Consider the following 15,405-nt stretch of genomic DNA (forward strand, 5'->3'; position numbering starts at 1 on the left):
TATTCTGGACCTGCTGAGTTTTCGAAGTGGGGTCAATGCCGCTACTGCTGCTGCTACTGCTGCTACTGCTGCCTGCTACTGCTGCTACTGTTGCTGCTACTGCAGCTGCTACTGCTCGTTAGAATCCCAAATGAGGCACTTGCGAGCGCATGTTTTCGTTGGAAATTTGGCAAAATTTTGGAGCGTGACAATGACCAACTTGACGCCGCAATTTTCAAACTACCACCCCCCACCCCGCCCCCCCGCCCCCTCGCCCCTCCCCGCCCCTTCCCCCCCCCCGCCCCGCCCCCGGCCACGTTACCTCCACCTGCCGCATGTCGTCGTCGATGTCGTCCATGCGAGCGCGCACCTCGGGCTCCTTGCTGACGAGGTAGGCGACGCTCTTGGAGAGTTTGTCCTGGTTTCGGTGTCGTGGCGGGGGGTAGGTAGGTGGAGGCAGGGGGGGGGTGGACATGAGACACCAGGACGACGCTTTCATCCCCTACCGCTCAGCCCGTCAACGCACCGCACGAGCCTGATGATTGCTTCGGGGCCGTCCGTGGCGTGATCAGCTCACCCCCCCCCCACGCGACTTCAAGCTGGGGACACGTATGGAGTGAAAGAAGTTCAGCCACGCACGCACGCGTTGCGTTGGTCGTGGTGCACATCAACACAACAACACACGACGACATCGTCGTCAACACGCCCGTCAACAACACAAGTGTGTGTGTGCGCAGACTAAAATGATGATACGTAATAGGCGACGTTTCGGGCTATGGCCCTTCATCATGTTCGGGGCTCCGTGGTGGCGAGACGTCAACTCCCTCGCCTGCTATGACGGTGGCCGTGGGTTCGATACCAACTCTGACGCCTGCTGTGTGTGTGCAGTCTGCCTGTCTCTCTCTCTCTGTCCAGTGCAGGGGCCTGCTCAAGGCGCGGCTCCGGCTGGAGCACGCGTACCACACACATGTCGGTGATGAGTACGTCTTCTTCGAACGCTGGGGAGCCGGACAAGCCCCTCTCTGTACCAGCGTGGACGGCACCCTCGTGGTGTTCACCTTCTGAAGCGCTCGCTCGTCACCGTGGCGTGCGCGATGACCACCACCACCACCACGTGACTTTTCTTTCGTTTTGTGCGCGGTGCTTTTAGCGCCACGGCGCGTGGATTTTTAGCGTTTGTTTATTTTGTTTGTTTGCTGGTAACTTTGTGTATTTCATCTCGGAATCGCCTCCAGTGCTGTTGCTGCTGGCGGTAATAAAAGTTTGTTTAAAAGTCAAAAGTCTCTCGCTGTCTTTCCCCGTGGTCGCGTGGATTTTTCTCCAGGTCTGCGGTTTCGTGTCCCTTCATTTAAAATCAACATCACCACGCGCTTGAGAGGATTTGTCTGCGGCTATAAATGTCCACGTGATGATGATGATGATGATAATCAGCCGCTTCGCTGAGCTCTCACTTCTGAAAAAGAGCGACAGAGCCCGGTGGGGCCTCACCCGGTAAAATAACTTTCTAAAAAAAGTTTAAGTTATCATAGCACGGGATTCTACGGCCATGATGAAGGGTCATTGCCCGAAACGCCATTATTATATATATGTAGTTGTCCTTTTAAGGCCACAGTGTTGTTTATTGATTAGTGTGTTGAGGTTTTTTAATTATGTTTTATTTTTATTATTTCCCTTCTACGTGACTTTAAAACCGAAAGAAACAAGAATAAATCCCTGCAGTCACGAAAGCTTTAATCGAAATGTGTTGAGGTTGTTGTTTGTTACCACCACTGCCAAAGCAGCAGCAACAGCATCTACAATTCATTCCTTTGGCCATGATGCACAGCGACGGTTGAATGTCCGCGTGTAGTCGCAGAGTGAAGGCGGTCTTGGGTTTTTAGCCACGTCGTGAATGAACAAAAACTAGAAATCGGTTTCCTACTTAACCAGCAAGGTAACGCGCTGAGCTGCGGAGATCTTTCTCAGCATCGACCTTGGCCTATCGCAAATGATAGCTCACTAAGGCACTACCACTAGAGTGCCTTGCCTCTAGTGGTAGTGCCTTACGCCAACAATCCCTAATCGGAGCCAGCCTATAGCAGCATCCCAAATGATAGCTCAACTAATGAGGATGTATAGCAGCCAAATACGCTAACTGTGTGTTGATTCTACATGTGAGGGAAAAAATACTGTGAGACCGGAGAATCAACGTGAGCACGGGAGAGGAGACACGCACAGTCCAAATAGACAGGCGGCGTCACGGTCGGGATCGAACCCACGACCCCCTGTACACCAGGCGAGGTAGTCAACATCTCCTAGCCACCGTGGCGCCCTCTAAGTATAGACATCACGAACTCTTCATTAAAAAATACTTTACAGGGAGGAGGGTAAGGGGGGGGGAGTGATGGCACAGTGGTTAGCCCTGCACTGCCCTACGAATCCTGGCAAAGACCAAATATCCGAACCGGTGCTGGCCCTCCGCTATGGCCGACTCAGCCTTAAAAACGAGAGCTGATGCGGGTGTGCATTAAGCATCAAGCACATGTTAGCCACTTGGCTACAGCACTTGCCCTAACATCTGTTAGGCTATACGGTGGATCTTTGTCTTTATTTGTTCCGCCACTGTGCCCTCCTCCCCCTCCTCTGGGGGAGTTGTTTGTTGTTGTTGTTAGTTGCTGTTATGTGTTGTTGTTTGCTGTATTTTGTTTGCTGTTGTTGGTCATTGTCTGTTGCTGATGTTGTGTGTTAGTTGTTGTCCTGCTGTTTATTGTTGTGTTGTTTGCTGTTGTATGTTGTCTGTTTGATATTTGCTGTTTGTTGTGTTTGCAGTTGTTGTTATTTGCTGTGTTTGTTGTCTGTGTTGTTTGTTGTTGTTGTTGCTGTTCGCCCTCGGGCGAGTCTCGCCTTGAGCGTGCGGTAGGCGTTGGTGATGGATGAGATCTTGTGGTTGCTGTGGGCGCCCCCCAGCTTGCACAGGTGGCACAGGGGCCGGCGGCACACCTCGCAGTACACCGTCACCCGCTCCGCCTCGTGCTCCGGGCACAGCAGCACCTGCAGCGCAAGCAGCACGTGGGGTGTCGGCAAACAAACAACAACGACAGCCGTGGTGGTGAATACTGGACTTCCATGTGAACTGGACAACCATGGTGAACTGGACTCCCATGGTGAACTAGACTCCCATGGTGAACTGGACTCCCATGGTGAACTGGACTCCCACGGTGAACTGGACTTCCATGGTGAACTGAACTACCATGGTGAACTGGACTCCCATGGTGAACTAGACTCCCATGGTGAACTGGACTCCCATGGTGAACTGGACTCCCACGGTGAACTGGACTTCCATGGTGAACTGAACTACCATGGTGAACTGGACTCCCATGGTGAACTGGACTCCCATGGTGAACTGGACTCCCACGGTGAACTGGACTCTCATGGTGAACTGAACTCCCATGGTGAACTGGACTCCCACGGTAAACTGGACTCCCATGGTGAACTGAACTCCCATGGTGAACTGGACTCTCATGGTGAACTGGCCTCCCACGGTGAACTGGACTTCCATGGTGAACTGGACTCCCATGATGAACTGACTTCCATGGTGAACTGGACTCCCATGGTGAACTGGACTCCCGTGAACTGGACTCCCGTGGTGAACTGGACTCCCATGGTGAACTGGACTCCCATGGTGAACTGGACTCCCGTGGTGAACTGGACTCCCGTGTGAACTGGACTCCCATGGTGAACTGGACTCCCATGATGAACTGGACTTCCATGGTGAACTGGACTCCCATGATCTGGAATTCCATGGTGAACTGGACTCCCATGGTGAACTGGACTCCTGGTGAACTGGACTCCCGTGGTGAACTGGACTCCCGTGGTGAACTGGACTCCCATGGTGAACTGGACTCCCATGGTGAACTGGACTCCCATGGTGAACTGAACTCCCATGGTGAACTGATACTCCCATGCTGAACTGGACTCCCATGATGAACTGGACTCCCCTAGGGTGAACTGAACTCCCATGGTGAACTGAACTCCCATGGTGAACTGACTCCCATGGTGAACTGGACTCCCATGATGAACTGGACTTCCATGGTGAACTGGACTCCCATGGTGAACTGGACTCCCTGGTGAACGGGACTCCCGTGGTGAACCTGGACTCCCGTGGTGAACTGGAACTCCCATGGTGAACTGGACTCCCATGGTGAACTGGACTCCCATGGTGAACTGCACTCCCATGATGAACTGGACTCCCGTGGTGAACTGAACTCCCATGGTGAACTGGACTCCCATGGTGAACTGGACTCCCATGGTAAACTGGACTCCCATGATGAACTGGACTCCCATGGTGAACTGGTCTTCCATGGTGAACTGGACTCCCATGGTGAACTGGACTCCCATGGTGAACTGGACTCCTATGATGAACTGGACTCCCATGGTAAACTGGACTCCCATGGTGAACTGGACTCCCATGGTGAACTGGACTTCCATGGTAAACTGGACTCCCATGGTGAACTGGACTTCCATGGTGAACTGGACTCCCATGGTGAACTGGACTCCCATGGTGAACTGGACTTCCACGGTAAACTGGACTTCCATGGTGAACTGGACTCCCATGGTGAACTGGACTTCCATGGTGAACTGGACTTCCATGGTGAACTGGACTTCCATGGTGAACTGGACTTCCATGGTGAACTGGACTCCCATGGTGAACTGGACTCCCATGGTAAACTGGACTCCCATGGTAAACTGGACTTCCATGGTGAACTGAACTCCCATGGTGAACCGGACTCCCATGGTGAACTGGACTCACATGGTAAACTGGACTCCCATGGTAAACTGGACTTCCATGGTGAACTGGACTTCCATGGTGAACTGAACTCCCATGGTAAACTGGACTTCCATGGTGAACTGGACTCCCATGGTAAACTGGACTTCCATGGTGAACTGGACTCCCATGGTGAACTGGACTCCCATGGTGAACTGAACTCCCATGGTAAACTGGACTTCCATGGTGAACTGAACTCCCATGGTGAACTGGACTTCCATGGTGAACTGGATACCCATGGTAAACTGGACTTCCATGGTGAACTGAACTCCCATGGTGAACTGGACTTCCATGGTAAACTGGACTTCCATGGTGAACTGGACTTCCATGGTGAACTGGACTTCCATGGTGAACTGAACTCCCATGGTAAACTGGACTTCCATGGTGAACTGAACTCCCATGGTAAACTGGACTTCCATGGTGAACTGGACTCCCATGGTGAACTGGACTCCCATGGTAAACTGGACTTCCATGGTGAACTGGACTCCCATGGTAAACTGGACTTCCATGGTGAACTGGACTCCCATGGTGAACTAGACTATCATGGTGAACTGGACTCCCATGGTAAACTGGCAACCACAATAACACGTAGACCCATTTCCTTTTTAAATCCTTTATATTAAGTTCGCGTGCTTGCTTGCTTGCTAGGACCGTGCAAATCTTTCGGTCGTTTTTTAACCCACTTCCCGTGATCCAATCGAGCTGACATTTTCCACACAGACTCGTTGTGCCAGACAATTATTGTTCGTGAAAAAAAATTCCCAAAATGTTACACGTTTTAGTCAAAAAAAAAAATAATTTTACATATATTCAAATAGAACGCATTCATGCTTTGGCTGAACGTCAGAGTGTAGAGCCCAGAGCGTAACCCCTCCACAGGCCGTGGCGGACGTAGCGCAGTTGGTAGCGCCCTCGCTTCCCATGCCAAAGGTCGCGGGATCGATCCCCGCGTCCTCCACAGGTGAATATATTTTTTAATCCTTTATATTAAGTTCGCTGCCACGCATTAAAGGATTTATAGTGAAAAACTTTGTTTTACGGGTTATACTTATTTTATTTCAAGAGCCGCCACCGCTGTCCTCAAAGAGCCACCGCGCTCAGAACTTCTGAACAGTTCTCTGCTTTATCTCTCTACCTGATGACGAGTGCTTGTGTTGCGATCGAAACGTCGTAATTCATTATTTTATTTTTTCTACCGACGTGACTTTACCGAAAGAACCAAAGAGTATGCATTCCTGCAGTCACGAAAACTTCCAATCAAGAAAGAATCACCCATTTGATCCCACGTCCCGAATGTCGGAATCACCCATCTCGTGCCAAATAAAGAAGAAAAAAAATCAATCTAGACCTCCACCCCCTCCAATCTTTCCCCAAATTCCACAATTTGCAATGTCATCTCAATTGGTCAGATTTAGCAACGCAGTCCTTTTAAAAAATATACAATATATATATATCACAAAACCCCGCACTCACAGGGGCCCAGTGGATCAAGACCAGTGCACTAAGTGGGCGAGTATATGACGGTACTGTGGTGAAGGTGGGGTGGTGAAGGTGGGGGGGGGGGGGGGCACGAGAAGGTGAAACGGAACTAATGTATTTGCCGCTCGTCCCTCGTTTGTGCTGACCGAGGCCACGCCACGCCGCTTTCCCCTCCCGCTCGGCGTCGTCTCCCCCCCTCCCCCTCCTCCCCCCCCCCCCCTCCTCTTCCTCCCCCTCCCCCTCCTCTTCCTCCTCCCCTCCTCCTCCTCCTCCTCCCCCTCCCCCTCTTCCTCCCCCTCCTCCTCCTCCTCCTCCTCCCCTTCCTCCTCCTCCCCCTCCCCCTCACCCTCCTCCCCCTCCCCCTCCTCCTCCCCCTCCTCCTCCCCCCCCCTCCACCCCCTCCTCCTCCTCCTCCTCCACCCCCTCCCCCTCCTCCTCCCCCTCCTCCTCCCTCCCCCTCCTCCTCCCCCTCCTCCTCCTCCCCCTCCTCCTCCTCGGCTGCCGGCCCCAGGAACGCGCCGTGCCGTGAAGTTCATTTAGCGCCATCGTCATCAACGTCACAACCACCACAACCACCACCGCCAGCACCGTCATGATCATCACCGCTGCCAGCACCACCAGCGCCATTGTCATCACAATCAAAACCACCACCAGCACCACCACCAGCACCACCACTGCCAGCACCACCATCATCACCACCATCACCACCATCATCACCACCAGCACCACCTCCACCGCCATTGTCATCACAATCAAAACCACCACCATCACCACCACCAGCACCACCACCACCATCATCACCACCAGCACCACCACCACCGCCATTGTCATCACAATCAAAACCACCACCAGCACCACCATCATCACCACCACCATCATCACCACCAGCACCACCACCACCGCCATTGTCATCACAATCAAAACCATCACCACCACCATCACCACCACCACCACTGCCAGGCCTGGCCGTGAGGGTGAGGAGGAGGAGGCCTCAGAGGCTGCTAGCTGCACGAGCCAGGAGTCTCCAAACGGCGAGCGCGGAGCGATGTGACTGACGCCTTTAATTAATATTATTCTTTTTTTCTAGAGCACCTGTTCATCTGCCCTCCTGCCCACTTGTTCACCTACCCTTCTGCCCACCTGCCCACCCTGCCCACCTACCCACCTGCCCACTTGCCAGTCTCCCCACTTCCCCACCCCTTACCCACATGCCTGCCCGCACACCGCCCACCTACCCACCTGCCCACCTGCCCACCTACCCACCTGCCCACCTACCCACCTACCCACTGCCCACCTACCCACTGCCCACCTACCCACCTGCCTACCTGCCCACCTACCCACCTACCCACCTGCCCACCTGCCCACCTACCCACCTGCCCACCTGCCCACCTACCCACCTGCCCACCTGCCCACCTGCCCACCTACCCATCTGCCCACCTACCCACCTACCCACTGCTCACCTGCCCACCTGCCCACCTGCCCACCTACCCACCTGCCCACCTATCCACCTGCCCACCTGCCCACCTCCCCACCCCTACCCACCTCCCCACCCCCTACCCACCTGCCCACCTACCCACCTCCTACCCACCTGTCCACCTGCCCACCTACCCACCTGCCCACCTGCCCACCTACCCACCTGCCCACCTGCCCACCTGCCCACCTACCCACCTGCCCACCTACCCACCTGCCCACCTGCCCACCTACCCACCTGCCCACCTACCCACCTGTCCACCTGCCCACCTACCCACCTACCCACCTGCCCACCTGCCCATTTGCCCACTTATCCACCTGCCCACCTACCCACCTGCCCACCTACCCACCCCCCTACCCACCTCCCCACCCCCTACCCACCTGCCCACCCCCTACCCACCTGTCCACCTGCCCACCTACCCACCTGCCCACCTGCCCACCAACCCACCTGCCCACCTGCCCACCTGCCCACCTGCCCACCCCCTACCCACATGCCTACCTACCCACCTGCCCACCTGTCCACCTGCCCACCTGCCCACCTGCCCACCTGCCCACCTACCCACCTCCCCACCTCCTACCCATCTCCCTACCCCCTACCCACCTCCCCACCCCCTACCCACCTGCCCGCCCGCCGCCCACCTTGGGCCTGAAGCTGGTGGTGGGCGCCACGAACTCGTGCTGCGCGCGCGGCGTGCCCCACGGGTGCTGCAGCTTGAAGCACGCCTTGCAGAAGCTGCTCTTGCAGTCGAGGCAGCTCTTGGTGGCGGCGCGGGACGCCGCCGCCGCCCCCGCCGGGCGGCACGCCTGGCACGGGATGGCGCCCCCCCGCGCCACCCGGTGGCGCTCCACGACCCCCTCGAGCGCGAAGTTGCGGCAGAGCGAGGCGAGTCCTCGCTCGCCCAGCTCCACGTCGCGCTGGCACACGGGGCACGGGAAGGCGGACGGGGGGCGCGGGCTCGGCGGGGGGGTGCGGCGGTGGCCGGGGTAGGTCGCGTAGCCTGGACACCCCCGGTGGGGTGGGGGGGGAGGTTAGGGGAGATTGTTGAGTCGAAAGCTTCTGGGCCGTCCATAAATGACGTCACGCGATTTTGGACGATTTTTTACCACTTGACCCCCCCCCCCCCTACTTCGTCACACGGCGTCACAAAAAGTCAGACCCCCCTCTCCTCAAATATGACGTCACAAAGCTCTGCCCCCCCCCCAAATAAAACATGCTTCAAATCGCTTTAAACTATTGTCATTGTAGTGCGTATTTAATGTGGCGTTGCATTCTGATATTGTAGGAGAAACATTTCTTAAAAGTCCGTTTAATTAAGTAGAACGTGTTGTCTATATTTATTAAAAGTTGCGCATTTTGATGTGACGTCACATTTCCCCCCCCCCCGTCACACATCGTCACAAATGTCTGATCCCCCCCCCCCTAGGTGCGTGACGTCATTTATGGACGGCCCCTTATGGAACCCAGCTGTCCGGGTCTGTGCCCGTGTCTGTGTGCCCACGTGTGCGTCCGCGTGTGTACTCGTGTGTGTGTGTGTATACTTGTGTGTTGTCGTGTGTGTGTGTATACTTGTGTGTGTGTGTACTCGTGTGTGTGTGTGTACTCGTGTGTGTGTGTACTTGTTGTGTGTGTACTCGTGTGTGTGTACTCGTGTTGTGTGTACTCGTGTGTGTGTGTGTGTACTCGTGTGTGTGTACTCGTGTGTGTGTGTGTACTCGTGTGTGTGTGTGTACTCGTGTGTGTGTACTCGTGTGTGTGTGTTGTCGTGTGTGTGTACTCGTGTGTGTGTGTACTCGTGTGTGTGTGTGTACTCGTGTGTGTACTCGTGTGTACTCGTGTGTGTGTGTACTCGTGTGTGTGTGTGTACTCGTGTGTGTACTCGTGTGTGTATGTACTCGTGTGTGTGTGTACTTGTTTGTGTGTGTACTCGTGTGTGTGTACTCGTGTGTGTGTGTACTCGTGTGTGTGTGTGTACTCGTGTGTGTGTACTCGTGTGTGTGTGTGTACTCGTGTGTGTGTGTACTCGTGTGTGTACTCGTGTGTGTGTTGTCGTGTGTGTACTCGTGTGTGTGTGTACTCGTGTGTGTGTACTCGTGTGTGTGTGTGTACTCGTGTGTGTACTCGTGTGTGTGTGTACTCGTGTGTGTGTGTGTACTCGTGTGTGTACTCGTGTGTGTGTGTACTCGTGTGTGTGTGTACTCGTGTGTGTGTGTACTCGCGCTGCGCTACGAGCCTGGCTACCGAGGGTGGAGCAAAACGGCGCTCGTTTGAGCGGCCCACGCGCACGCGGGCTGCTGTCAACGCGCCCAGGCGCGGCATTAACCGGGTCGGCCGCTCGAGTGGAAACCTCGAAGCCATCGTCCCCCTCGTCACCCCCCCTCCCCTCCGCCAGAGAGTTCTCACTTAGTTGACCTGGGCACTTCTATATTTGAAGCTTTCGTGACTGCAAGGATTCATACTCTTAGTTTTTTCGGTAAAGTCAAGTAGGTAAAAAAATGAAATTAAAATTAATAATATTAAATATTATTTTATTTTTTATAAATTTTTATTAAATTTTTTTACCTACGTGACTTTACCGAAAATGCTAAGGAGTATGACTGGGCACGTTTGTGTTCACTTTGTTTACGATCGTTACGCGTGGACACGCTCGTAGCGGCCGGGGTGGACAGAGATCGAGTGAGCGCTGAGCGCGAGGTGTCGGCAAGGGTTACCTGACTTCCAGAAGGAGCGCTCCCTCGTCAGACGCACTGAGAAAGACGAGAGAGCAGTGAGTTGACGTTAGCAGCAGCAGCAGCAACAGCAACAACAGGGGCTCGGTGGGGCACTGAAACTAAAGCTATTCAACTAAAATGTTATTATTTCACCAGGTAAGGCCTCCACTGAGCTGCTATGCAGCTGTGTTTTTTCAGAAGCGAACCTGGCGATCACAAACGATAGCTCAACTATGTGGCTCATCATCATCATCACGTGCAAATATACAGCAGCCAAAACACTCTAAACGCGTGATGTTGATTCTCAATGTGGAGAGAAAATCCGCGCGAACCACGGGGAGAGAGAGAGACGCAAACTCCAAATACACAGCAGCAGGCGTCAGGGTCGGGGATCGAAGCCAAGACCTCCTGTATACCAGGCGAGGTAATTAACATCTCCTAGCCACCGTGATGATGATGATGATGAGAGACACGCAAACTCCAAATACACAGCAGCAGGCGTCAGGGTCGGGATCGAAGCCAAGACCTCCTGCATACCAGGCGAGGTAATTAACATCTCCTAGCCACCGTGATGATGATGAGAAAGGGAGAGACACTGCAAACTCCAAATATACATCAGACGTCAGGGTCGGGATCGAAGCCAGGACCTCCTGCATACCAGGCGAGGTAATTAACATCTCCTAGCCACCGTGATGATGATGATGATGAGAGACACGCAAACTCCAAATATACATCAGACGTCAGAGTGCGGATCGAAGCCACGACCTCCTGCACACCAGGCGAGGTAGTTACCATCTCGCCACCACGGCACCCGAGGTCAAACCTGATGCAGAGCCATTACCACGACAGAAGTTTAACGTGGTACATTAGACGGCGCGCTTTGACGAAGGGCTGTCATCCGTCACGTTGCCTCTTGCATATTCAGTTCTTAATTTCTCCTAAACACCGGCCCTTCTTCGTAGCGGACAAGATTACCTGTTGAATTTTACCCGCTCCATTTTAAGGGCCGTTGAAATTATCGTCGAGAAAGGCGAGGCGCAGCGTCACGCATTTCATCATCATCACCCGCCACCACAACGATCATCACGATCCACGGACACACAGCCCGCAGAAGGTGGTGTCAATTGTACATTTCGCCATTCGTTGTTTCCCGCTTTCTCTGTCTTGTGGTGACAACATGCTCAAAGTAGTGGCCACATCTTACTGGCACCGATGTCTTACGTCGTCGTCGTCGTCATCGTCAAGCACATTCTCTGTTAGGTCTTCCTCTCTGTCCGGTTCCTTCCATTTCTCCGAACAACTGCTGTTATTGTCCAACCTACATAATACGTGTCCAAATAGTGGTAGTTTCCTTCTCACCACTGCCTGCATCATCAAGTTGTCTTCTACAGTACGTGCAATCATGTTTTCTTATTCCTACATAGCACGTGTTTTTATTTTACATTTAGATATTTTTTTGTATTTATTCTCGAGTGACGGCCGATTGCTTCAGCCCTGATCCTTCTCCACCGCCGACCCCCCCTCCCCCAAATTTGGGACTCCGATCTTTTTTTTTGTCGTTGAAAGAAGTGGCAGCAGTAGCAGCAGCAGAGACAGACGCGGTGATCACTGCACATCGCTAAATAAGACGGGTTTTTTGGGTTAGATCGCTTAAATATAAATGTTTTAAATAGAAATGTCGTTTAAACCCGTCAACACCACCCGATACAACCAATTGGTAGGGTTTGTCGCGTAAACAAAACAATGCCAATTCGTTACTAATACAGCACATCGGTGTGGTGGAAAGTAAAACCCACTACAACATTTACAATTCGAGTACGACATTTCACCAGTAATTACAACTCACATCATCAGGTGACAGCCAGTAATTACAACTAGCATCATCACGTGACAGCCAGTAATTACAACTAGCATCATCACGTGACAGACAGTAATTACAACTAGCATCATCACGTGACAGTCAGTAATTGCAACTAGCATCATCACGTGACAGCCAGTAATTACCACTAGCATCACACGTGACAGCCAGTAATTACCACTAGCATCAATCATCACGTGACAGCCAGTAATTACCACTAGCATCATCACGTGACAGCCAGTAATTACCACTAGCATCATCACGTGACAGACAGTAATTACCACTAGCATCATCACGTGACAGTCAGTAATTACAACTAGCATCATCACGTGACAGCCAGTAATTACCACTAGCATCATCACGTGACAGCCAGTAATTACCACTAGCATCATCACGTGACAGCCAGTAATTACCACTAGCATCATCACGTGACAGCCAGTAATTACCACTAGCATCATCACGTGACAGTCAGTAATTACAACTAGCATCATCACGTGACAGTCAGTAATTACCACTAGCATCATCACGTGACAGCCAGTAATTACCACTAGCATCATCACGTGACAGTCAGTAATTACCACTAGCATCATCACGTGACAGCCAGTAATTACAACTAGCATCATCACGTGACAGTCAGTATTGCAACTAGCATCATCACGTGACAGTCAGTAATTACCACTAGCATCAATCATCACGTGACAGCCAGAAATTACCACTAGCATCATCACGTGACAGCCAGTAATTACCACTAGCATCATCACGTGACAGACAGTAATTACCACTAGCATCATCACGTGACAGTCAGTAATTACAACTAGCATCATCACGTGACAGCCAGTAATTACCACTAGCATCATCACGTGACAGCCAGTAATTACCACTAGCATCATCACGTGACAGCCAGTAATTACCACTAGCATCATCACGTGACAGCCAGTAATTACCACTAGCATCATCACGTGACAGTCAGTAATTACAACTAGCATCATCACGTGACAGTCAGTAATTACCACTAGCATCATCACGTGACAGCCAGTAATTACCACTAGCATCATCACGTGACAGTCAGTAATTACCACTAGCATCATCACGTGACAGCCAGTAATTACCCACTAGCATCATCACGTGACAGTCAGTAATTACCACTAGCATCATCACGTGACAGTCAGTAATTACAACTAGCATCATCACGTGCCAGTCAGTAATTACCACTAGCATCATCACGTGACAGCCGGTAATTACCACTAGCATCATCACGTGACAGTCAGTAATTGCAACTAGCATCATCACGTGACAGCCAGTAATTACCACTAGCATCATCACGTGACAGCCAGTAATTACCACTAGCATCATCACGTGACAGTCAGTAATTACCACTAGCATCATCACGTGACAGCCAGTAATTACCACTAGCATCATCACGTGACAGTCAGTAATTACCACTAGCATCATCACCTGACAGCCAGTAATTACCAACTAGCCATCATCACGTGACAGTCAGTAATTACCACTAGCATCATCACGTGACAGCCATTAATTACCACTAGCATCATCACGTGACAGTCAGTAATTACAACTAGCATCATCACGTGACCGCCAGTAATTACCACTAGCATCATCACGTGACAGCCAGTAATTACCACTAGCATCATCACGTGACAGTCAGTAATTACCACTAGCATCATCACGTGACAGCCATAATTACCACTAGCATCATCACGTGACAGTCAGTATTACCACTACCATCATCACCTGACAGCCAGTAATTACCACTAGCATCATCACGTGACAGTCAGTAATTACCACTAGCATCATCACGTGACAGCCAGTAATTACCACTAGCATCATCACGTGACAGTCAGTAATTACCACTAGCATCATCACATGACAGTCAGTAATTACCACTAGCATCATCACGTGACAGTCAGTAATTACCACTAGCATCATCACGTGACAGCCAGTATTACCACTAGCATCATCACGTGACAGTCAGTAATTACACTAGCATCATCACGTGACAGCCAGTAATTACAACTCGCATCATCACGTGACAGCCAGTAATTACCACATAGCATCATCACGTGACAGCCAGTAATTACCACTAGCATCATCACGTGACTGTTAGTAATTACCACTAGCATCATCACGTGACAGCCAGTAATTACCACTAGCATGATCACGTGACAGTCAGTAATTACCACTAGCATCATCACGTGACAGTCAGTAATTACCACTAGCATATTCAGGTGACAGACAGTAATTACAACTAGCATCATCACGTGACAGTCAGTAATTACCACTAGCATCATCAGGTGACAGTCAGTAATTACCACTAGCATCATCACGTGACAGTCAGTAATTACAACTAGCATCATCAGGCGACAGCCAGTAATTACCACTAGCATCATCACGTGACAGCCAGTAATTACCACTAGCATCATCACGTGACAGCCAGTAATTACCACTAGCATCATCACGTGACAGTCAGTAATTACCACTAGCATCATCACGTGACAGCCAGTAATTACCACTAGCATCATCACGTGACAGTCAGTAATTACCACTAGCATCATCACCTGACAGCCAGTAATTACCACTAGCATCATCACGTGACAGTCAGTAATTACCACTAGCATCATCACGTGACAGCCAGTAATTACCACTAGCATCATCACGTGACAGTCAGTAATTACAACTAGCATCATCACGTGACAGCCAGTAATTACCACTAGCATCATCACGTGACAGCCAGTAATTACCACTAGCATCATCACGTGACAGTCAGTAATTACCACTAGCATCATCACGTGACAGCCAGTAATTACCACTAGCATCATCACGTGACAGTCAGTAATTACCACTAGCATCATCACCTGACAGCCAGTAATTACCACTAGCATCATCACGTGACAGTCAGTAATTACCACTAGCATCATCACGTGACAGCCAGTAATTACCACTAGCATCATCACGTGACAGTCAGTAATTACCACTAGCATCATCACATGACAGTCAGTAATTACCACTAGCATCATCACGTGACAGTCAGTAATTACCACTAGCATCATCACGTGACAGCCAGTAATTACCACTAGCATCATCACGT

General features: G+C 51.6%; 1 protein-coding gene across 1 annotated transcript in view; it reads right to left on the reverse strand.

Moving 5' to 3' along the window:
- LOC133355031 (E3 ubiquitin-protein ligase TRIM36-like) overlaps positions 1-15,405 on the reverse strand; it is a 37,824-nt gene that overhangs the window by 4,253 nt on the left and 18,166 nt on the right. The window contains exons 4-7 of the mRNA XM_061572287.1: positions 10,442-10,477; positions 8,372-8,730; positions 2,863-3,009; positions 302-397 (exon numbers count right to left, since the gene is read on the reverse strand). Coding sequence (XP_061428271.1) covers positions 302-397; positions 2,863-3,009; positions 8,372-8,730; positions 10,442-10,477 — 638 coding nt within the window. The remainder of the gene's footprint in view (positions 1-301; positions 398-2,862; positions 3,010-8,371; positions 8,731-10,441; positions 10,478-15,405) is intronic.

The sequence above is a fragment of the Lethenteron reissneri genome, chromosome 50 (genome assembly GCF_015708825.2).
Source record: "Lethenteron reissneri isolate LAM-NWPU_2019-01 chromosome 50, ASM1570882v1, whole genome shotgun sequence".
Taxonomy (NCBI): Eukaryota; Metazoa; Chordata; class Hyperoartia; order Petromyzontiformes; family Petromyzontidae; genus Lethenteron; species Lethenteron reissneri.